The 23,618-nt window shown below is 58.2% G+C and overlaps 1 protein-coding gene across 1 annotated transcript; it reads left to right on the top strand.

The window, feature by feature from the left end:
• The first annotated feature begins 857 nt into the window (after positions 1-857).
• SLC52A3 (solute carrier family 52 member 3) lies at positions 858-3,450 on the top strand. The gene is made up of 3 exons (XM_077832439.1): positions 858-1,894; positions 2,902-3,025; positions 3,238-3,450. Exons 1-3 carry the CDS (start codon positions 858-860, stop codon positions 3,448-3,450), a joined length of 1,374 nt encoding a protein of 457 aa, XP_077688565.1.
• Positions 3,451-23,618: the final 20,168 nt, after the last annotated feature.

The raw sequence follows: 23,618 nt of genomic DNA, 5'->3' as shown, positions 1-23,618 counted from the left end.
TCCGTGATAAACTCCGACTCAGGCTGGAGCTGGGGAAGGGGTCTGCATTGTCCTCGTCCAGCTGCCGGGAGGTAGATCGGGGGTGGCAGCCTGCAGGGCCCCCTCCAATGGAAAAGGAAGTTGCCAGGACCCAAGCTTTGGTACAACCCCCAGGATCATTGATCAGCTGCCTTTGGGGGCCCTCTGCCATTCTCCAGGGTGCAAGGTAAGGGAGCCCATCTCTCCCCTTTGTCTCAGGGCTGGCGAGGGGCCAGGGGAGTAGGAAGGCCATGCATTGCCAGTCCAGGGCTGCATCTCACCCAGTTTCTTGGCTCCAACAGTGGCCAGTGGCCTGAGTGAAGCCAGCGGGAGGCAGTGAGGAGATAACTGCCTGCAGGGGTAACCTCTTCCTGGCCTCCTCATAGCTCTGAGGCCAGAGAGTTCACAGCCTTTGCAGAATGCCATGTCCTCTCTCCTGCAGGTGGGGCGGCCCTCATTCTCACTAGAAATGCCCAGCCCTGTTGGGAGGGCCCAGCTCCAGCCCCAGTGGGATCCTTTGGCCTGGAGTTCCACAGGGTCAGCACTGTGTGCTTGGCTTGTTGAGGGTCTCAAGCCAGCTGAATAAAATTTGCCCCATAAAACGCTTGGTCAGTTTGCCTTTCTTCCACCTTCCTGAGGCGCTTTCAGAGCAGTCCTGTGGCCGCCGGGGAGCGGAGTGGAGGGAGCAGGGCTACACGGAGTGGGAGGGGCCCGGGGCTGGAGTCAACTGACCCTGAGGAAGTAGCAAAGCCCCCCTTCGCCCTCTTTCCTCCCCAGAGGCAGCCTGGCTCCATTCTCTGGGTCCCTGCCAGGCCAGAGTGGCCGGCGCTAGCCAAGTGATGGCGCTGCTCACGCACCTGCTGGCGTGCGTCTTCGGGATGGGCTCCTGGGCAGCCCTCAATGGCCTGTGGGTGGAGCTGCCCCTGCTGGTGACCAAGCTGCCTGAGCAGTGGTACCTGCCCTCCTACATCACCATCATCATCCAGCTGGCCAACGTGGGGCCGCTGCTGGTCACCCTGCTGCACAGGTTCAAGCCCGGCCTGCTGAGCGAAGTGGCCATCATCTATGGCATGGTGATCGTGGGAGTCCTGGCCTGCCTGCTCCTGGCCTTCCTGTGGGGTTTTACCTCCCCCGTCGCTGGGGAGCCGCACAGCACGGCCTTCTTTGGCCTCGCCTTCTGCCTGGCGCTGGTGGACTGCACCTCCTCAGTCACCTTCCTGCCCTTCATGGCACGGCTGCAGCCCCGCTACGTCACCACCTTCTTCATGGGGGAAGGGCTCAGCGGGTTCCTCCCAGCCCTCGTTGCCCTGGCCCAGGGCGCCGGCATCACCAAGTGCATCAACGTCACCCGGGTCGCCAACGTAACCATGGGCAACAACACCTCCGAGGGAAGCCAGTTCCAAATGGAGACCCAGTATCTCCCAGCCAACTTCTCCACCCTGGTCTTCTTCCTCCTCCTGACCGCCATGATGGTCGCCTGCTTGGTAGCCTTCTTCTTCCTCACCAGGCTGCCCAAGGCGTGGGAGCTGTCAAGACAAAACTTGTGTCCTAGTAACATCACCCTCTACTCACTTCAGGAAGCCCCTGGGGATGGGCCCAGGCTATCTGGGGGAGGAGACTCCCCAAGGGGAGGAAAGGCAGCTGGCTCCGACAAGGGATCCCATCGTACAGACCCAGAGGTTACCTACTCTCTGGCCAAGTTTGCCTTCATCTACCTCCTTGTTGCCTGGGTGAACTCCCTAACCAACGGGATCCTGCCATCCGTGCAAGCCTATTCCTGCTTGCCCTATGGGAACATGGCCTACCACCTCTCTGCAACCCTGAGCTCCATGGCTAACCCGCTCGCCTGCACCATTGCCATGTTTCTGCCCAGCAGGTAGGTGCATCCACAATGCCCTCGGCAGCACAAACAGCCCCTGATTTACAACTCCCACAGTGAGCCGGGTTGTGCGACACCCGAACCCACAGGGGCTCCTCACCCATCCAGACTGTTCAGCACCCCCTCATGGACACTGAATGCCGCCGACAGGAATCAGGGCCGCTGAGACAACCCCTCGCCAGCCACACACCGGCTGCATACGTAGGGACCATTGGCCAGGAGGGGCAGTTATGGGAGTCTAGAGTTAGGCTCCTGAGTCTGTATCTAGGTGTCCGTAAGTGCCTTGATTTCCCCCCGGGTTTGCTCAGCACTTCAGCAAGTCAGAGTGTGGATTTAGGACAGAGCTGAATGCTAGGCCACCAGGTTTGGAAATCGGGGTCATTCCTGGGGACAAATGGCTCTCCCAGCTCCACTCACTGTCCCAGACGCATCTCTGGGGCTTTCCAGGTCTCCAGGGGAGTGAAACGCAAACCGATACAAACTCAGTTCCTGTGGTTCACTCCCTTGGCAACCAAGGAATATTACAGACACACTTCCCCTGCCCTGGGCCATGCCCTGCCATCTCCAGTTCTGAGCTCTCCTCTTGCTAAGCCCAGGGGAGAGGTGGGGATCGCAGACCCAAAGGGCAGCTGGCTCTGGCTGGGAAGCCCTTGCTGACCCTGGTACCTGTGTGAGCCGCAGGTCACAGCCCAGTCAGCAAAGCAGCAGAGGTATTTACTGCTTCAGGAAAGACACCCCACCCCCCCTCATAGAAATACCAGGGGAGTTTGTTTGTCCCCTTAACCCTTTGCTCTCCTGCCTGCAGGCCCTCGGAGCTGCCCAGATGTCGGACAGGCAGACCGAGGCAGTTCTCATCTCCATGCAGTGGGCAGGACTCGTCCATGTCTGGGCCCAGCAAGTTCTGGGAGCTGTAACTCCAGCAGACTTTGCAGGGCAGGGTGGGCTGAGCCGGGGCAGCTGTGCGGATGCCCAGCTGGGAGTCACTCTTTGTGTGTCTCACACAGGTCTCTGACCCTGCTGGGGGCGCTCTCCGTGGCTGGGACAGGATTTGGGGCCTATAACATGGCCATGGCTGTCATGAGCCCATGCCCCCTCCTGCAGCACGCGGCTTGGGGGCAAGCTATCATTGTAAGTAGCTGGCGCTGAAGTCTCCCCCCACCCCCGGTCTCTGGAAGGTCTTTGCTACCGTCCCTTCTGTTTCGGCTCCAGGATCCCGCACCGGTGCCTTCCCCTTCTCCCCCGCTCTCAGCCTGTCCCCACTCCCAGCCCCCATCCCTGTCCAAACGGCTGCTGCCAGGAATCTGCGACCCAACCTGGGGATTCTCTTTCTGTTCTGACAGGTCCTCTCCTGGGTGTTCTTCACGGGGAGCCTCAGTTACGTGAAGGTGATGACCGGGGTGATCCTGCGGAGCCAGAGCCACAGCGCCCTCGTGTGGTATGGGGCAGTAGAGCAGCTGGGGTCTCTGACGGGGGCCCTCATCATGTTCCCCCTGGTGAACGTCTATAGCTTCTTCAAATCTGCTGACTATTGCAGCCTGCAGTGTCCAGCGTGAGCCTGGGCCAGGGGAGGTGCTCTGGGGAGGAGCTGTGGCAAGGGACTTGCTGGCCAAGGACATCACTGACTCCAGTGACTTCCATACTGGGCATAAAACACCTCCGCCCCAATCTCGTGAGCTTGATGGATGTCCACGCTGCAGCCCATATTCTCCAAACACTGCATGCCAAAGCACACCCCAACCAGTCATGCAAACAGTGCTGGCTCCAGGGCCGACGCCCACTGTGCTTTGGCTGCACAAGGACAATGGACCCACACAGCTGAACGAATGCCACAGCTGCCCCTCAAGCCCTCCCTGACAGGCTAGGGGAGTGGTGGTTTCTCTTGGGAAGTTTAAAGCAAAATGGGTCAGTGCATGTGATCTGGGAGGAAGCAACTAGCTCTCAGCTCTGCCCAGTGCATGGATAGATTGTACTCAAGGGGTCTCTTGTGCACAGCGGAGTCCCCCTACAAAACACAGTGTATCCATCCAGCGCGGCTGGCAGGCTCTGGATGGAGCATTCCCCACATCTCGATGACCCAGGGCATCAGTTCAGGTGCTGTACCCAGTCTGTGCGCTTTCTGGGAGGCAAGTGACTCTCTCCTTTTTCCAGCTCTGCTCCAGCCTGACATCTGGTTGCGCACATTGACTCTGCTCCCCGTGGCGTGCCCTGGGTCTGTGTCACCTGCCTTGATAAAGCAGCTGAAGTCAACTTTTATTTTTCCCGATTGAGTTAGATGGATCACTTCTTCCTTCTTTCTCTTCCCATCTCCTCCTGTCCCAGTTCCCTTTCATCTGAAATTTTACTGAGTGGTTTCCATTCTATAGTTCTGAGACACTCATAACATTCCTGCTGGAGTTTAGGGAACTATAGAAATCATAGAAACGTAGGGCTGGAGAGGAGCTCGAGAGGTCATCTAGACCAGGCCCCTGGGCTGAGACAGGACCAAGTAAACCTCGACCATCCCTGACAGGTGTTTGTCCCACCTCCTCTTAAAAACCTCCACTGATGGAGATTCCACAACCTCCCTTGGAAGCCTGTTCCATAATTAAACTACCCTTAGAGTTAGAAAGTTTTCCCAATATCTAACCTAAATCTCCCTGCCTGCAGACTAAGCCCATTTCTTCTTGTACTACCTTCAGTGGCCATGGAGAACACCTGGTCACCGTCCTCTTTACACTGGCCCTTAAAACTGTTCTCAGGTTCCCCTCAGTCATCTTTTCTCAAGATGAAACCTCCCCAGTTTTATTAACTTTTCCTCACAGGTCAGGTTTTCTCAACCTTTGGTCATTTTTTTTGCTCTCCTCTGGACACTCTCCGGTTTGTCCACATCTCTCCCAAAGTGCAGTCCCCAAAACTGGGCACAGGACTCCAGCTGAGGCCTCCCCAATGGCAAGTAGAGCAGGACAATGACCTCCTGTGTCTTACATGTGACATGCCTGCTAATACACCCCAGAACAGCATTAGCTTTGCCCTTTTTCACAACTGCAGCACAGTGCTGACTCATTCAAACAGTGAGCGACTGGAACCCCCGGCTCCTTTTCAGCAGGATGATCACCTTGCTGGCTATTCCCTGGCTGTTACTTTGTAGTTGTACATTTGATTTTTCCTTCCTATGTGTAGTACTTTGCACTTGTCTTTATTGAATTTCATCTTGTTGATTTCAGACCAATTCTCCAATTTGCCATGGTCATTGTGATTTCTAATCCTGTCCTCCAAGGAGCTAGCAACCCCTCCCAGCTTGGTGTCATCTGCACATTTTATAAGCACGCTCTCCACTGTATTAGCCAAGTTGTTCATGAAAATATTGAATAGCACCAGAACCCCGCGGGACCCCACTAATATGTCCCCCCCCCCACCCAGTTTGACAGTAGACCACTGATAACTACTCTTTGAGTATGATCTTGCAACCAGTTTTGTACCCATTTTATAGTAATTTCATCTAGACCACATGTCCCTAGTTTGCTTAAGAGACTGTCATGTGGGACTGTGTCAAATGCCTTACTAAAATCAAGATATCTCATGTCTACAAGCTTCCCCCATCCACTAGGCCAGTAACCCAGTCAAAGAAGGAAATTAGGTTGGTTTGGCATGATTTGTTCTTGAAAAATCCATGTGGGCTATTCCTTACTACCCTGTTATCCTCTAGGTACTCACAAATGGATTGTTTAATAATTTGGTCCAGTATCTTTCCAGGTATCGAATGGAATGTCTCTCTTTTTCAAGAGAGGTGTCAAAGTGGGAACCATTTCCTCAAACTGGTCAGATAAATTGAGATCGGGAACCAGATCAGACCAGGATCTGTGCAATCTCTGCAATTCCCACCTTATGGGGCAACAACAGTGAAATTCGGAGCTTGGAATCTTTAATTTGCAAGATTATTGGCGCAGACAGACACTGTGTGCTGCCCCCTTGGGGTCAGGCCTGTCTCTGCTTGGACTTAAAGCACATACGCCTGTCCCAAAAGCAGCCCAAACAATTCCATCTCCTCTTTGAACACATCCGTCCGAGAGCCAGAACAGAGGGGAAGACTCCAGACTGCCACAGGCTGGGAGCTGTTCACAGCTGTGTTGCTAGCTAAGCTGAGCCAGGATGGTCAAGTAGCAGGATAGAGACCTCTCATCCGAAAAGCCTAAGTGATGCTAGTGGTATTCCTCTGTAAATCCCATTCAGAGTAAGGAATGCTTAGGGTTAATGGATGGCATGATGTGGATGGTACCAGCTGCAGATGAGATGGAAAAGTCAGGCCTTGACCCCCTGTAGCCACTGAAAAGCCCAATGTATTTGCCAACCCTGGCATCCTGGCCAGATTCCTACCTGGGTGTCATTCCTACCTAAACTCCCCTCTCGTTTCAATGGGATATATTCTTCTTCTTCACTTCCTGTCCTGAACTCTAGCGTAGTGTTGTTGGTATTGTTATTTCCCACCCCAGACGTGGCTGCATTTCTCTGGCATCATTTGTAATTCTGTGGAGCGCCTTAAATTTGTGAAAGGTGCTGTCTAGACCGGTACCCCCCGCCCCCAGGTCACTCCACTCCCCTGAGTCGCACTGCATATGCCAGGTGAAAACCAGCTTCAGCCGGTTCTGGCATGGCCATGTTGTATGGGGTGAATCCAGCCCTGCCAGGAGCTGCATCCCACAAACATCCCTGTGCAAAGGACAAGGTGACTGATACACAGGGCAGCCCTGTGCCAGTCATGCCAGGCACTTGCAAGAATCCTGTAGGTTTGTGAGCATAAGGGAGAGGCCTTCCTGACTCCGAATAGGACATGGGCTTTGCATACAGCGCTCCGCTGCGGATCTTCACCCTGACTGGGACAACCTCGGTACCCACAGCACAGCTTGTTCCACCAGGCGTCACTGCAGCCCGAGAGAGCAGAGAGAGAAGGCAGAGGTGGGCTGGTCAGGCCTAATGCTGGTTGTCCCGGCTACAACGCTGGGAGGAGGTCGAGCAGGGTGCAGGCCTGCAGGAGAATAAATGGCCATTGCCACCTTGGGCTAGGGCCTGGCTGGATTTGCAGCTAAGCTGGGCCAGGGCCAGTCAATTCTTGCATGGGACACTGCTAAGGAAAGTGATATTGAGTCCCGGATGATCCAATGCCCTGGTCTGTGTTTTCAGAGGGCCCACAAATGAGCCTGGGATCCTGGTCATTCAAGAGCTCACCCGAGCCCCATGCCCTGGCTCCAGTACCGGCAGGTCTTTGCCTTTTGAATGGCATATATTTGGACCTCTTCCCGTCCTGTCCCAAACACTGTTGCTGGGAGATCCTACCCAGAGATGACTGCATTTTAGCCCCCAAGGAAGCGGCCCCTTACAGCTCCCAGTGTGTAGGGCACCTCGGGGAGCAGTTCTTCTGGGAGCGAGGTAAAGGCCAGGGGCCTGACAGAGCTGCAAATGAGGGGTGCCCCGATAGCGCTGTGCTGGTGGACGGGAGAGGAGAGCCAAGTTCAGGGGCTTAATTAATCACGTCTCCCCCGATCCGCGAACCTTCCTTGTAGCCCACATGCAGGAGGCCAGAGAAAGGTCAGCTGTGACTGCAAGGGAAGGGGCACTTAACGCCCCTGGTCCTGCTGTCGGAGCACGTGGGGGGGCCGAGCGCTGGCAGCAAGCCCTGCCCCTGTGCCCCTGCCATGCTGGGTTCTGTGAGAGCCTGTGCCCAGCGGCTCCCATCCTTCCTCAGTCAGCTGGAGCATGCACACGTTAATTCTTTCATGGTTGATCTGCAGCATCTTCAGTCCCCCGGGAATGAGGCGCGGAGGGGCATCCCTTCCCCTCCCCCGACATGGGCAGCCTCGCCCCGGCGTGCAGCTGTTCTACCGCCGACTCCCCCACCCCCCTGATGGCGCACGGACGCCCTGCTCCTTGGAAAGGGGGAGAGGGAGCCAGACAATGGCGGAGGGAGCCCTGTCCCCCCCCCGCAGTTAATCACAATTAGGGAGCGGGGTGTCAGCTGCATTGCTCAGATCATCAATCACGGGGTGTGGAGGAGAGTTGGCAGAAGCAGCAGCCCCAGCAAAGGGAGACACAGGGTGACCCAGTTACCATAGGAGCAGTGCAGCAGCCAGGAGATTGCTGCTCACAGGATCAGGGGCGGGGGGGAGATGGAAGGGCCCCCACCTTGCCACACTGTTGCACCAGTCTCTAATGAGCCTGGGCCTGGAGGCAGCTGGGGGATGGGGGTCAGCAAGTGTTCCTCCCCCAGCGGGATGTACTGGCAGAGAAATCCTGCCGCGATGCCCCCAAACACAGGCAATGGCTGTGCACCCCCCGCACCCCCTGCCTGTGTGCAGCTGTCTGCTCTTTTGGCTAGGCGTGGCTGTGCCCCTCGCCCAGCGGGCCCCTGGCGGGGGCCGGGAAATGCTACTGCCCTACAAACGCTCAGGATGAATTGGAGGCGAGGGCCCCATGCCAGCCGCTTCCCCAGCAGCACACAATTCCCTTCCAGCAAAAAGCAGGCACCGGCTGTGCAGGCGGGTTTGCTGGCTGCCCGGAGCACGCACCCAGCAGCGTCCCAGGGAGCAGGGCTGCCTAGAGAGGCCAGCAGCCTACCTTCCCAAGGCTGGGGAGCAGAGAGCATCTCACCAGCCGCTCCTGCCTGGGTGGCAGGCCCTTCTCCCTGATAGCCACCAGGGGGCAGTAGAAACCTGCAGTCAGTGGTGCCTTGGGGGGGACCTGTCCAGGTGCCCCCCAGCCTCCGGGGGCATATTGCACAGGTTGCTAAAGGCAGTAGGGGAGTTGGGTGTTTCAATGTGGGCGTGGGGAGTCCCAGCCTTTACAATATGGGACAGACGAACGCCTCTGGTGGAAGGAAGGGGAGTCCCGCCCCTGTCACATCCCTGCCTTGATACCCCTGGCCCAGTGCGGCGCTTTCCCCATATCCCGCTATAGCTTCGCGCCCCATGTGCGAGGGATCCCCTGTCGTTTGCCTCTGGCATGGAGGGTACGAACAACATCCACTGCACCTCCCGGTCGGGGGGGACGACTCATTTCTTCTACACCTCCCGCCACCAGGGTGTGCCTTGCTCCCCTCCCCCAACTGGGGGCTTCTTGGCTAATTAACTCGGAGCTAATAAGCCACCGACTCAGCCTCCTTTGTGCCCCTGTGGCGGGCGGCATTGAGATGCAAAACGCCCAGGGCCGGGGCCTCCCCGCAGCCCCCCGCTCTGTCCCACGGCTCCCAGGCTGCAGCTGGCCAGAAAGGGCCGGCACCACCTGGACATCCCAGTTTCGAGGCGGAGATCCCCCTGCGGCCTTGAGCAGCGAGGGGGCCGCCTGGCTGCTCGCCCATCTGCTCGCAGGCCTGCCCCCGCCCCTCAGCCTGCTCCAGCCGGAGAGCGTGCGGGGCAGGAGGGGGAGCTGGCTGCATTCTCACATGCACCCCTGCAGGCCGACGTGTCCCCCACCCACAGAGCAGGCCCAGGGTGGCCGTGTGCACCGAGCCTGAACATGGGGAGCAACTCCAGCCGCTCCCCCAGCGTCAGGCCGGGTCGTGCTGAGGGAGCGGATGGGGCCTGGGGCTCAGAAATGCCAGCCGACAAGGGATGGGGCCAGAAGAAACAGCTCTGAGCACCGGGAGCTCCATGCCAAGGAAGAAAGGGTCTGATCCCCAGGGAGCCATGTGCAGGGGTTGGGGGGTAACGCTCTGGTGTGGGGGTACCTGGGCGAGCCTCCCCTGGGGACACTTTGCTCAACCAGGCCCTTTGGTGCAACCTGCTCCCTTGCAATGGCAGAGCGCCCACCCTCCGAGCTGGCCTGGGCAGCATGGCTGGCGGGGATGGGCTGGCAGCCGGGCTGAACTCCCCAGAGGAAGGGAATCCCCCTGCCTTACAGCTCACCTGGCTGGGCATGGGGTAGGGGGGCGACATCCTGGGCTGCAGTGAAGCGCTGGGGGGTTCCTGGTGTTTTGATCCTGCAGCACATTTGTCCAAAGCTGCTGATTGACGTGGAGCCCGAACCCCAGTGCCTGGGCGTGAGCCCTTGTACTCCAACCCCGGGCGTGAGCCCTGTACCCCCACCCCGGGCCTGAGGCCTTGTACCCCCATCCTGGGCGTGAGCCCTGTACCCCCACCCCGGGTGTGAGCCCTGTACCCCCACCCCGGGCATAAGGCCTTGTACCCCCACTCCGGGCCTGAGCCCTGTGCCCCCACCCCGGGCGTGAGCCCTGTACCCCCACCCTGGGCCTGAGGCTTTGTACCCCCACCCTGGGCGTGAGCCCTGTGCCCCCACCCTGGGTGTGTCTTCTGCCCTGCCATAAAGCCCCAGCCCGACCCCTCGTTCCCTCCTCCAGCTCCAAAGCTCTGCAGTGCACCTATGTAGTTCTATGTAGGCCAGCCCAGAGGATGGTCTCAGATGCCCAAGACACGTGTGAAATCCAGGCTTGGGATCCCGGCCTGCCGTTACCGCACCTGATGTAATACTGGGGTGACTCCACTGGCTTCAGCGTGCGTGAGTGTACGGTGCACACCCAGCATGCGGGCACTAACCTGCAGTCTGGGGAGACACTACGAACCGGCCTTGGCTCTGTCGCACCGGGGCAGTCAGTGGGTCCCTGGTGTCACGAAGAGCAGAATGAGGCCTGGGGTCTGCACTGCACAGCAGCCGTTTCAGGCGACCGATGAGCATCAGGCGGCTGATCCAGCGACGGACGGGCCTTTGCGTCCCGACTGCTCTGCAGCTGGCTGACCTGAGCCGCTCGTCCCACGCGCTCCAGCGTGACTCCAGGTGACGGCCCTGCCGCTGCGGAGCTGGTGTTTGAAGCGAGTTTGGCTTGTTGCTCTAAACGGCCAGCACGCTGGACGGACCCGGCTAATGAGCTGGGTCAGCTGCTGGGATGTGACCGTTCCAGCGGCTTCAGGCGCGAGTTGGTGCCTGGCGGAAGTGGAGGGCGGTTGTCTGCCGTGTGCCCAGCCCTGTAACACCCTGTGTGCTCGAGCGGTACCGTGCTGGCACAAGGAGCGCAGAACAATGTGTTCTGGACCAGCGTAAGCACAGGGAGGCAGAGCCGCTACCTAGGCGGATGCTTCTCCTCTACACCCTTTTCACACCAGCTACAGGGCCACGCTCGCATCGCGGAGCCGCGTCAGGCTTTCGCACTCACGTTGCTGGCACATCTCATGCATGCACCTCTACGCACAAGGCCCCAGCCAGCTGGTCTGATCATCCCCAGGGTACAGAGGGAGAAACTGAGGCTCTGAGAGGCCTATGGTCACACGAGTCAGTGGCAGAGATGAGAATAGAACCCAGATCCCCAACCACATCCTAAGCGCCCACCCTTTGCTACACACACACACAACTGTACATTTCCTCTAAGCTCCACATTAGAACTCAGTGCCTTATGTTCAAGGACCCCAGGCCCTGTGCCCAGCCCCACCCACTCACCCACAAGCCAGGGTAGCACTGCATTACAGAGGAACTGCCCTCGGGGCAGAGATGCAGGGCTGGTGCTAGGGTCCCGCCCTGCCGTTAGCCATGAGGCGTGCAGCAGTAGAGGGAAGCTCTGCCCAGGCTGCTGAGACTGTGGCTTACGGCACTGGGTTTGCCAAGCAAGGGGCCAGGATCGGCTGTCACCCTGCGGCACAAGAGGCTGGTGCTGGCATACCGTGCGGGCTGGGAGGCCTCGAGTGCACCTGGCATTCCAGCTGCTCCTCGGCAGCGGAGAAACACAGCGTGTGCCCCGGGGGACGCGTCAGGCAGAAGGGAAGGGCGGCTGGGGGGCCACCTCAGGGAGAGAAGGGTGGGGGGACCTGGCTGGATGTGGCCTGCAGGGGCACGATTCCATGGTCCAGGAGACAGCTGTGGCTCAGTCCAGGGCTCTGGATTTGGTTGGAAAAGGCTGACACAGAATTGTAGGAATCAAGGCTGAGCAGCCAGGAGACGTGAGCCAGTCCACCATCCACCGGGGTCTTTACACTTCAGGGGGTGGAGCGGGTCCATGCCAGGCTGGGACAAGCAGGGAGCTCACTGCCCAGAACTCTCTGGGTGCTGGAGACTAAGCCCAGCTCCTGTACACGTGGGAGGGAAGGTTGCAGGCCCAGTGCTGACCCCTGCAAGGGACCAGTGTCCCCCACTCCACACTGGAGTCTTCTGCCACCCTCTGTGCCTGTCGGGCATGGGACCAGCTCTGACCCTTTGCCTGTCCACAGTGCATCAGGGCACCGAGTCGGCTATTTACAGGGTGTTCAGCCAGAGGAGGCTACAGCAGGCAGAGGAGGGCAGGATCTCTGTCCCACACAGAGACCCGGGGCCCCTGGGGCAGCCATGCCGAGACAGTTACTGCAGCTGTGGGCAAAGCACTTCCACTGTCCAGTCACTGCAGTGCCAGCCTCCATATGGCAGTGCCCAAGCAGCACCAGCCAGGACTCCACCGCTGCAAGTTTCCTCATGGCAGTGCCCTGCCGGACCCTGGCTGTCTCACAAGCAGTCTGAAATCTCCGGGCCAAGCGATGCCTGCAGAAGGTGCCGTCACAAAAGTTATCTTGGCCCATTCCTTGCCCAGCCCCTGGCACCTGCAACGATCCACAGGGCAAGCACCAAGGTGGGTTTGGTGGGTGCAGGTTACTCCTCTGCTGACTGACTGGGGTGCAGACTCAGGCCGCGGGAGAGGGCTCCTGGAGAGACGACGAGTTTTGGATAGAAAAGGAAACTCCCGTAGGCTTGGCCGGTCTGGTCTCTCAGGCCTTGTCCACACACACAAGCAGCCCAGGGATGGTTTCTATTGCTAAAGCCCAGCCCAGTGTGTGTGTCCATTGCTGCTCCTGCTCTGGGGTAACCCGCCCCGGGTCCCCACAGCGCTGGGCTCTATTGGTGAGTGTGCGGCAGTGCGGGCCGGCCGAACTGATCACTCCCGAGCCCTGCCCGTGCCTGGAGCTAGTGCCAGTGAGTACCAGCGCTGCCCAGCGACCCCTCCCTCAGAGCGGCTCTGCTGGCTGGTGCATCAGACTCAGGCAACGGGACAGGAGCCAGCTCTGCCACAGACTTGCAAGGGGGCCTTGGGCAAGTCACTTACCTTCACGTGCCTCAGTTTCCTCCGCTATGAATTGGGGGTGAAGGTTCCAAGTTCACAGGGGCATTAGGAGCCTAAATGCATGAATCTCTGTGAAGCAGTTGGAGGCAGAATGGCTGGGCCTTACCACAGTCATCTGAGGCGTTAGCAGGGAGGCACAAACACACGCCCGGCTCCAGCTTGTCCCGGGTGACACAGTCCAGCCACTCCTAGGCCTCAATGATCTCACAGGTGTAATGGGGCCAAGGCAGCCAGCACCCCTCCTGCAGCTGTTTGCTAGAGCCCTCTGCTGCAGTCCCTCCTCTGGGCCTGGTGCTACCCGCTCACAGGGGCAAGCCCCTCTCACTCCTAGATGGGCAGCAGCCCCAGGCCACAGAGAGAGCTAAAGGGGCCACGTAACGGCCGAGGGCCCAATGCAGTCCCTGGCGGCTTGGCTGGGCTTCCCTCTCTGGGGCAATTAAATCCTGTGGCTTGATACAGATTCAACCTTCCACATGGAAAGAAAGAATCCCCACAACACACACACAGGGCCACCCCTGCACACACCACCAACCCTTCCCAGACACTCCCCCCCCCACTTTCACACACAGTGTTCCCCAGGGGGCATCAGGCAGCTCAGCCTTTGTCCTGGCTCTTTGTCTCACAATCTGTTTCTCCTCCAGGAGATGAGCTGCTAGGCCCTGACAGTCTGTTGTTTTACCTTAAAGACACAGGCTACCGGCGGCCTGGGGGGGCTCCAGCTGTTCCCATGCTGCCTGTGGGAAGGGGGCAGAGAGGGGCTAATTTCCCTGGAACACCTCGCAGAGCCGGGGGCAGAGCCGGGCCGGGCGTGGGGAGGAACAAGGAGGGAGCTCATGGCTGCAGCATGCTCTGCAAACCCACCCTTCGGCACCTAAAGGCTCCCTGGCTTCGCTCCAGCCAACCCCACAGGCCTCGTCCCCAATCCCTCACCTTCCCACTCCTTGTCACGCAAGGCTGCCCCCTCTGCGCCTCTCCATGCAGCCTCCCCATTGCTGGCACAGAGCCTTCTCCTCTGCAGCCCCAGCCCTCTCACACAGCCGCCCCGTGTTTCATTATCCCAGTGCCCATGTGAAACCTCAGCCCCTTCACCTCTCTCCCAGGGAGCGAGGGGGGGATACAGCCAGACCCCCTCATGCCCTGAGGGTCAGAGAGCGAGGGGGGACATACAGCCAGACCCCCTCGTGCCCAGAGGGGCAGAGAGCAAGCGGGGGGATACAGCCAGACCCCCTCGTGCCCTGAGGCGCAGAGAGCGAGGGGGGGGATAGAGCCAGACCCCCTCGTGCCCTGAGGCACAGAAGAGCAAGGGGGGGGGATACAGCCAGACTCCCTCGTGCCCAGAGGGGCAGAGAGCAAGGGGGGGATACAGCCAGACCCCCTCATGCCCTGAGGGGCAGAGAGCGAGGGGGGGGATACAGCCAGACCCCTCGTGCCCTGAGGCACAGAAGAGCGAGGGGGGGGATACAGCCAGACTCCCTCGTGCCCAGAGGGGCAGAGAGCAAGGGGGGGATACAGCCAGACCCCCTCATGCCCTGAGGGGCAGAGAGCGAGGGGGGGGATACAGCCAGACCCCCTCGTGCCCTGAGGCACAGAAGAGCGAGGGGGGGGATACAGCCAGACCCCCTCGTGCCCTGAGGTGCAGAGAGCGAGGGGGGGATGCAGCCAGACCCCCTCGTGCCCTGAGGGGCAGAGAGCGAGGGGGGGGATGCAGCCAGACCCTCTCATGCCCTGAGGGGCAGAGAGCGAGGGGGGGGATACAGCCAGACCCCCTCGTGCCCTGAGGGGCAGAGAACGAGGGGGGGGATGCAGCCAGACCCCTCGTGCCCTGAGGGGCAGAGAACGAGGGGGGGGATGCAGCCAGACCCCTCATGCCCTGAGGGGCAGAGAGCGAGGGGGGGGATACAGCCAGACTCCCTCGTGCCCTGAGGTGCAGAGAGCGAGGGGGGGGATGCAGCCAGACCCCTCGTGCCCTGAGGGGCAGGGAGTGTGGGGGCTGCTCCTAGGGCTGACACACGGCTGGCAAGGTAAGGAGACTGCAGCTTGCTCAGGTGACCAACAGCAGCACAGCATATACGGTCCCTGCTCCATCACAGCCCCGCTCAGTGGGCGTTTTGCCCGATGTACCTTGAAGGATTGAGGCACTGGCCCGGTCTCAGAAAGCCCACCCCTCCTCCCACCCCACCCCGAGCCCCAGCAGCTCTGTCCAGACGGGGTGCAGGGGTGTGAGGGGCTTGGTGCACTGAGAGGTGGTGTCACCTCTCTCCGCCCTGAGCTAGACCCCTTGCCACTAACCAGGGCTGCCACAAATGACCCATCGAGCACTGAATCCATTGCACAAGGACAAAGAGTGGATCAGCCCAGGAGAACTGCAGCATGTCCATGGCCAGCTACAGGCTCAGTGTGCTGGAGAAAGTGACTGCAGCAATCACTCAGCCAGTCCTTCCTCTTTCCATTAGCTAATCAGGGAGGCTGGGTGGCTTTTTGCTTAAGTCGAGGCCCACAAGTCAGGAGACCTGGATTCTATTCCCCACTCTGTTACTGACTGGCAGGGTCACCTTGGGCGAGTCTCTTCCCTGCTTTGCACCTCAGTTTCCCCATCTGCACAATGAGAGCGATGAGACTGACCTCTCTCATGAGGCTTAAATCGCACCATGGCATTTGCAAAGCACCCCCAGATCCGCTGAGTGGAAGGTGCTAGAGAAAGTGCCCAGTGTTAGTAATCAGACGGGGGCTGGGGGGTGTCCATCAAGGTTGGAGATTTCCAGGTGGAACGTGTTGACTTGTCAGAGGACTGGTCTGTTAGGTGTCCAGACACCGGTGCGATGAGGGGGCAGGTCCGCCCCTCAGACAGCTTTAGACATGAGGCTGTCACTTCACTCCTGAGATGTTTCTAACCCGTGCAACGTGACGGTGGCAATTAAACGCACTGCCTTCGAGCTGAATGGCCAGGGAAATGGAACCGGCCACAAAAGCATCTCCCTGCAACAAGCAGGTTCCCATAAGCCTCTGGGCCACCTGGCCCATCCCCCTCCCTCTTTCTGCCTCACCCCCCACCCCCTCCTCCAATCAATATATCAGTTTCCTCTTAGCGCTCTCCTTGCAGAGCTCAAAGTGCCTGGAGGAGAAGCATTAGCTGGAAATCCCCCTTAATTCCTCTTGCAGGCTCAGAGACAGCTTCCCATCCCACCCCCATGGCCTCCAGCTTTCTGTCAAACTTTGTCTTCCCTCCTGCTACTTCCCATCACTCCCTTCCCTCAACCTGCCTCCTTGAAAGCCTCAGAATCCCCGCTACTGATGGACTTCCAAACGGGGCTGCCATTCCAGCTCAGGGGCCAGGGATGCTTCCCACAGCCCAGGTGTGAGCCCAATGTGCGGGAAATGTCACCTCCTGGCAAGCCACATTCCAGCCGCGGGGGCTCCTCTCTCCCTGCTGATTATGAAGCCTATCTCGAAAAGCATTCAGCCAGAAGGGGCCATTAGGATCGCCTAATCTGGGCTATGGCATAGCCCAGGCCAGAGAACCTCCCCCATGGATCCCGGCATCCAGCCCAGAGCTGGTGTTGGAGCTAAAACAGAGCTTTTAGAAAGATATCCGTCCTGAGCTTTCTCAGCTTGCCCGTCAGCCCCCTGCCCCATGGCTAGCTGTTATTATGATTTGTGTCACCGTAGCACCTAGGAGCCTTAGTCACGGACCAGACCCCCATGGTGCTAGGCACTGTACAAATCCCTGACCACTCTGTGTAGCTATGTCACTGAAAGGAGATCGTATCATTCTGTTTTCTGTGTGTGGCACCTTTCAGTTTCCCTATATCCATCCCCCGCCCTTGGCCCTTTGCTGCAAAGCAGCTGCCATTTTATGTTCAGTCCAGATGCAGACTGTATGAGTGAATCACTGCATTGCTCTCGCTCAGAGACTTTACATGTATTCTTTCTTTGCATGTTGGCTTCTTTCATCTTAAGGATCATCCAGACTGAAAAGGAGGCAGTTGTGGGGTTGCCGGCCCTTTAAAAGGAAATGGGTCCCAGCCCCCCCTGTGACATAGCCAACTCCCCTCCCCAGGGTGGAAGAATGAAGACGGTCATAGATGATGAGGAGGGTCAAGTGGCTCAATCAGGCTGCTGGGGTAGATAAGGCTAGTGAGCTATGGTAGAGAGTTTAGCAGCCAGTAGAAGGCTCCTGCAGGGGACCCTGAGACAGTAGGCGAGAAAAGACCCCAGCTTGGTAGGACTGGGGGCAGCCCGGCAAACCAGGGAAAGGTGTGGCAGGCAAGCCTGTGAGGGGCTTGATGGAGAGCAGGGAAGAGTGACTATATGGACTTTGAGGACTTTATTTGGGCTGGTTTGGGATAATAAATGAGAAAAGGCTTGGGGGGGGGTTATTGAGGTGCCCTGAAAGGAGGGAAACTGAGGCATGGATTGTGCAGGGCCGGGCCACCCCATCCCATGAGGAGGTGGTGTGCAGGAGACCAGAACCCAGTTAGAGAAGTAACCTGTTCTTTGTGCAAGGGAAAAGCATTGTGAGAGCAAAACAAAATTCCCCTAGAATTGAAGACTAACAACACGGTGACTTGTTTCAGTACCTCCTGCCTTTCATCTTGGGAAGTGGTCTAAAGAAAGCTCCCAACATCCCCATGCAGCAGGGAAGTCTCATTATCCCCCTGTGCAGGGGGTGGGCCCGGGGCGGGGGGTAGATGAGAGACCGATTGTTTGTTTAAGCTCCTCTGAGAAGTGAGGGTGTGCATGGGAGCACCTGTCAGAGCTGCACAGAGCGTGTGCCCAAAGCATGCCTACAAATCAGGAATTTGCCTCTGAGCAGACCCAGCTTGAGCACACAAAGTGTGTGGGGGGGGGCGAAGGGTGTTTAAAATGTGGGCCTAAGTGACTTGCCCAAGGTTCCACAATAAATGAGCATTAGGGTCAGGACCAGAACTCAAGGGTTCCTGGCTCCCAGTCTTGTGGTCTGAGCCCTAGTCTCATAAAAATTCACGTCAGCACACTCCTACCACAATCAACAGCCACCACGGGGACTGGGCTAGCTGGAGCTGGGGAGGAGTTACTCAAAACACCAAGAACCTAAGGAATGACGCGCCCAGATCTCCCTGCTCTCCCTCCCCCCACATCCACGCACTGACATGCGGTGAGAGTGTATACTGCTGTGTGCGACACACCGCAATGCACACAGCCCGTGACATTCACTGCTGCGCAAAGACACGTACGCACAACCTCCTCGAACACCGTGCTGCTGCAGCACCGCCTGCTGGCGATGACAGCCGGGATCTCCCCATGCGCCTTGAACCATCCCTGCTGAGAGGCTGGAGCCCGAGATGCTGTGAGCTCCCCAGCCATTACTGACATGTACAAGGTGGTTATGAACTTCATCGCGTAGCTGCAAACAAACCAGTGCTCAGAGCCACCCCCCTTCACTTGCTGTCTCTGGGCTCCCACCTCCCAGCCAGCCCTGCTTTCAAACAGAGGGAACAGTGAGGGGAGACACACGCTGCTCACCCTGACGGCAGCGTTGCATTTGGGCCACTGAGCAAGGAACACCCAGAGCGCAACGTGGGGACGTCAGTACTGCCAGGTCTATTTCAGGAGGCGCGGGGAGTTTGCACAAGAGCTTCCTAATTCCATTAGCTCTCTCCTAGGCCCACGTTGCAGAGTTATTGATTGCAGATCCGGCTGCAAGATGGGGCCCTGCTGTCCTGAACAAAATTAGGGAACCTGATCTTCCGAGGCAGTTCACCTGTGCACGAGTTCAGATCTGGCACTGCAGCATCCAGCTGGGTCATTCCTGATCCCACGCAATCCATGAATTCAGGAACATCGCAATGTGTGTGTGTCTAACCTCACTCGTGTACTAGGGTGCTGAACCAGAGACTAGGGAAGGACAGGAAAGGCCCAGTTTGTACTGTGCCTCTGGGAGGCAAGATCGTCCTCTCCTTTGATCTCCTGAAGTGACACCGAGTTCTCCCTGGTAGCCCAGAGAGCAAAGTCTAGCCTTGAAGAGGCTATTTCCCCTGGTGCCACTGCTTTCCTGCGGGGCTGGTCCTGCACTGTAGCTATCGCTGCAGTTCTCCGCCCAGCAAGGCAGGAGCTTGTGGCATGGCAAGTTTTCTCTGCCAGTCAGCTGGGGTCCGTTGGCATGTGGCTGGTACATCCCAGCCCAACACGGCACTTCCCTGCTCCCACTGTCTAGATCCAAGCCCTCGAGACCCAGCTGATCCCCTCTGGGCTGAGGCACAGCCCTGATCACAGGAGGACTCCACACTGAGATGGACCAGAGTGGAAGCCATTTATCTGAGCCGCACCCCAAGGGAATAAGATTGGGGCAGGGGACCTGGATCCACCCCACACACTGCCAGTTTCGGAATGAAAAACTGACCATGTTAGGCAAAGTCCAAACCACCCATTGCTTTGGAAGATGGGTTCACTTGACGGCATTCAGCTCTGGTACTGACCACCCCAAAGTGTCGTGGGTGCTGGACACTGGTGCAGCTCTCATGGTCCTGGCTAATGGTTCCTATGAGTCCATAGCTGGACTTCGCAGGGCCATGAGATGTGAGAAGCTTGGTGCACTGTTAGAGGGCTAGCTGCATCTCTGTCCCTTTTCTGATCTCTCTAAATGTGCCCCCCCTCGGGTCTTAGGCCTCATGCCTTCATCTGGCCCCGGTGGAATTACACAGTTCTCCCAGGCTCTGTGTCTCAACCGTGCTTACATAGCAGGTCCAGCTGAATTCGACACCTGCGGTTCTTCCCTTCAGGAGCCTCTGCTCATCGGTGGAAGTGCCCAGCCTTCTTAAACCAGTCTTGTTTATTTGCCAACAGAAACAAAGCATAAAAGAAAGAGGATTTAAAACAAGAAAGGGTCTGTACGTGTCTCTCATCCCCTCCCCTAGGCAGGCCTGACTTCTCCAGACTCCAGTGGGCCTGGGGTATCAGAGTGGGTCTCTCAAATACCCACCTGCTTCTTTGAAAGAGAGTCCCTTGTTAAACCTGGCTAGAGCTCATCTGATCTCATGTCTTCCCAGGCCTTGCCCTGTCCTGGCATCATCTTTAAACAGCCTACAAGTGTCTGCAAGGAAAGACCTTATCTTGAGCCAATCTTTCCCTTCCTGTTTGCTCTACCCAGCAGCCCCCATTAAAGCAATATATCCGTACAGCAAACATCCCCACAACCATCATACAACTATTACAGGGCAACTCCAAATCAATTACACTGGGGTCTGCAATGCCGGCATCACCTGTGGCCAGTCATCTGCTAAGTCCTGGGGAGGGGTTCATGCAGGGAATGGGAGGAGATTTGTCCCTTCCACCGCCCATCCCCCTCCCGCTTCCCCTCCCCACCTCAGCAACCAAGAGGGATCATGCAAAACCAGCAGTGGGCTGCAGGAAATGCTGGTGAAAGGGTGATGTCTGGCAGCCTGCACAGCAAAAGGTGCCACAGGCATTTTCACAGATGCTGCGGGTTTCAGCTCTGCACCCTCTGTCACTGATACTGAATGGAAGGGTCTGTGCTCTGCCCCCTCCCCTGTCACTGAGCTGCAGGGTCTCCATTCAGTACTTTCCCTCCCCATTGCCTCAGAGCATCCAAACCCAGAGCCTATCCCGGGGGAACCTGGTCACTTAGCCACTTTCCTGGCTGGTCGGCCTTTGCTCTCGAACCCCAGGGTTAAGCCAATATGTAGAACGGGCTTTGGGGGTCAGACCAACAGCTGAGGGGGTCCCCCATTCTGTAGGACATTGTTGAGGTGAGGTCCCCCATTCTGTTGGACACTCCTATGTGGACCGTGGTGCCGTGGGCCTGCAGGCTGCTGCTGGCTCAAAACATTGACCAGCACGCCCTTAGCTGGAGCTGTGCTTGCAGCCTTAGGCAGGAAGGGAGTGGAGAGGAGACAACCAGTGGCTCCCCCACCCCACTGAGAATAACCTTGCTGATGGGCCCCAAATTCCCACGGGCAGCTCTGGCAGTGACCCCTCAGCCCTGCAGGTAGCAGGTGGAGGAGTGGGGGTTGCTTAGCTAAACCCAGGGTGCTGCTTTGGCAACCTGGGAGGCCAGTGCCAGGCACTCGGAGCTCTTTTGGCAGGCCAGGAAGCTTTCCCATCATTCCTACCTAGGGATGGGATGGAGCTGCCAAGTGGCGTCCCCGTCCCCCCCACCCAGATCCCAGTGCCCTGCAGCTGGGGGGGTACTGAGATCAGCCCATTCTAGCAACAGGGTCTAGCTGCCCGGTGGCTCCATAGCCCTCGGTCATGAAGCTTTCTTCTGGAGACTCCATTCAAAGGCCACAGATCAGTCACTCTCCTGGCATCATCCCCCCCCCCCCCCACATACACACACCCTTGCACGCCGGGGGATTGTCCTGTGCAAACAGATGGCAGCAGAGCCAGCGAGCTGGGCCCTGTCTCTCAGAGCTCAGCACAAAGGGGAAAGCATTTGCTTTGCAGTTCAGGGACTTTGTCCTGCTCCTTATCACACAGAACAGACCCACAGCCAGGGCCGCCTGTGCCCCACCCTCCCCTCATTCACGGGCACACAATAGCCAGTTGGCTTGTAAGGTGCGAAGATTAATTGCCCAATAACCAGGAGTGTGGGATCCGGCTGCTGGGGGAGCTGGGGGAGGGGATAATGAAGTGTGCAAAAGTTAATTTGATCCTTGACTCTCTGTTTGTCAAAAGGGCCAACAATAAGGTTGCATCTTTGCAGCGTAATTGAACGAGTTCCACTCCAGCTAGCGGCTGGCGGGGGACGCACGGGCCTTGCCCGGGGCTGGCCAGGGTCACTGCAGAGCGGGGGTGGGGGACCTGGGACCCAAGGGGGAGGGGGCGCAACGGAAACCAGCACAGGAAGGTGCTGAAAATGGAATTCTGTGCTTCTACCCACACGCGGCTACTGCCTCCTGCTGGGACCCCGCTCTACTGCCCCCTGCTGGGACCCCGCTCTATTGCCAGTTGCTGGTCCCATTTTACTGCCCCCTACTGGGACCCCGCTCTACTGCCATTTGCTGAGACCCCGCTCTACTGCCCCCTGCTGGGACCCGCTCTACTGCCATTCGCTGGGACCCCGCTCTACTGCCCCCTGCTGGGACCCGCTCTACTGCCATTCGCTGGGACCCCTCTCTACTGCCCCCTGCTGGGACCCCGCTCTGTTGACATTTGCTGGGACCCCGATCTACTGCCCCCTGCTGGGACCCCGCTCTATTGCCAGTTGCTGGTCCCATTTTACTGCCCCCTACTGGGACCCCGCTCTACTGCCATTTGCTGAGACCCTGCTCTACTGCCCCCTGCTGGGACCCGCTCTACTGCCATTCGCTGAGACCCCACTCTACTGCCCCCTGCTGGGACCCCACTCTATTGCCAGTTGCTGGGACCCACTCTACAGCCCCCTACTGGGACCTGCTCTACTGCCCCTCCTGGGACCCCGTTCTACTGCCCCCTGCTGGGACCCCACTATACTGTTCCCCACCAAAACTCCACTATGCAGCTCCCCACTGTACCCCATTCTACTGCCATCTGCTGGAACCCCACTATTCCACATATCCCTCTTCACTACTAACTCTTAAATCCCACTCACCTGCTAGTCCATGGGCCCTCACTGCATTGTGACTCCCTGTAGCCAAAATGGCACCATGCAAATGCCCAGAGGGCCCTCTCTGGCAGTGCCCATGCTTCCCCGGCCAAATGAGCCTTTTGCACAGCATGGCCTCTGGGCAGCAGCCTAAGCAAACGGTTTGAACAAGGGACTGGGAGTTGGAGCTTTGCCCCTGACTCACCGCACAGCCTGGAGCTAGTCACTGAATTAGTCTGCAGCTCAGTTCCCACTTGTGTAAACCCAGGGCTGACACCCCTGGCCCACCACAGCCAGGGTCTGTGGGATTCTCAGCTGCAAAGACCTGGCCCCGTCCAAGGGCTGGGCATAATGAATGTTATTAGACGTCTCCGATGGGTTTTGAAGGCAGGAATGTATCCTGTATTGATGAAGTGAATCCTGAGCCTGATTTCAGGTCTGTGGCTGTGGCGTGTGGATAGATGGCAAGTCAGGGCATCTCCTCTTTGTCATGACTTGGCGGAGAAGGTGCCAGGCGCCGCCAAGAGACAGAGCCCCGAGAGATCCAGGAGCGAGGCTGGCATGGCACAGAGGGCATCTGTCAGGCTCCTTGGATGAGTCAGTTCTGAGCGAGCCCTTGCCTGGGCCCCATTTGGTTTTGAAAGGTTTTTGGCATGGAAAGTCCTCTTCAGAGCAGAACCAAGCAGGGGCAGGCTGGAGCCAAGATCCTGATGGACAGCAAGAATCATCCTCATCCCTCCCTTGGGAGACAGGGAAGTTAATGTTCACAAGACACACAAGGGAAAGACAAGGGTCAGATTGGGTGGCTGGAACTCCAGATGAGCCAATGAGTTGTATCTGCTGACCCCAGCTACGGTCATGGTCTGCACCATTGGCACCTGTTGAGTTACACTGGCCTGAACCTCTGGGCACCAGCTTTTATTTTGGTTTAATTTATCTAAATGCTCTTCTCTGGATAGCAGAGACTGATGGAGCCCCAGCTAGACAGTCTGTACCCAGTGACCTCCAAGGGCTCCAGAGGGGTGGCTCTGAATGACACACAGATGAGAGGCTTTGAGTGCTGAGCCCTGCAGGGAGCCCTCCCCAGCCACAGGCAG

The sequence above is a fragment of the Eretmochelys imbricata genome, chromosome 13 (assembly GCF_965152235.1).
Source record: "Eretmochelys imbricata isolate rEreImb1 chromosome 13, rEreImb1.hap1, whole genome shotgun sequence".
Taxonomy (NCBI): Eukaryota; Metazoa; Chordata; order Testudines; family Cheloniidae; genus Eretmochelys; species Eretmochelys imbricata.
Note: the sequence above shows the minus strand (reverse complement) of the source record. Positions and strands in the feature narration are given on the sequence as shown.

Coding starts and splice junctions, on each gene's coding strand:
- SLC52A3 (XM_077832439.1), top strand. CDS start 858: ATGGCGCTGCTCACGCACCTGCTGGCGTGCGTCTTCGGGATGGGCTCC. Junction 1,895..2,901: donor GCCATGTTTCTGCCCAGCAG/GTAGGTGCATCC, acceptor TGTCTCACACAG/GTCTCTGACCCTGCTGGGGG. Junction 3,026..3,237: donor CTTGGGGGCAAGCTATCATT/GTAAGTAGCTGG, acceptor CTGTTCTGACAG/GTCCTCTCCTGGGTGTTCTT.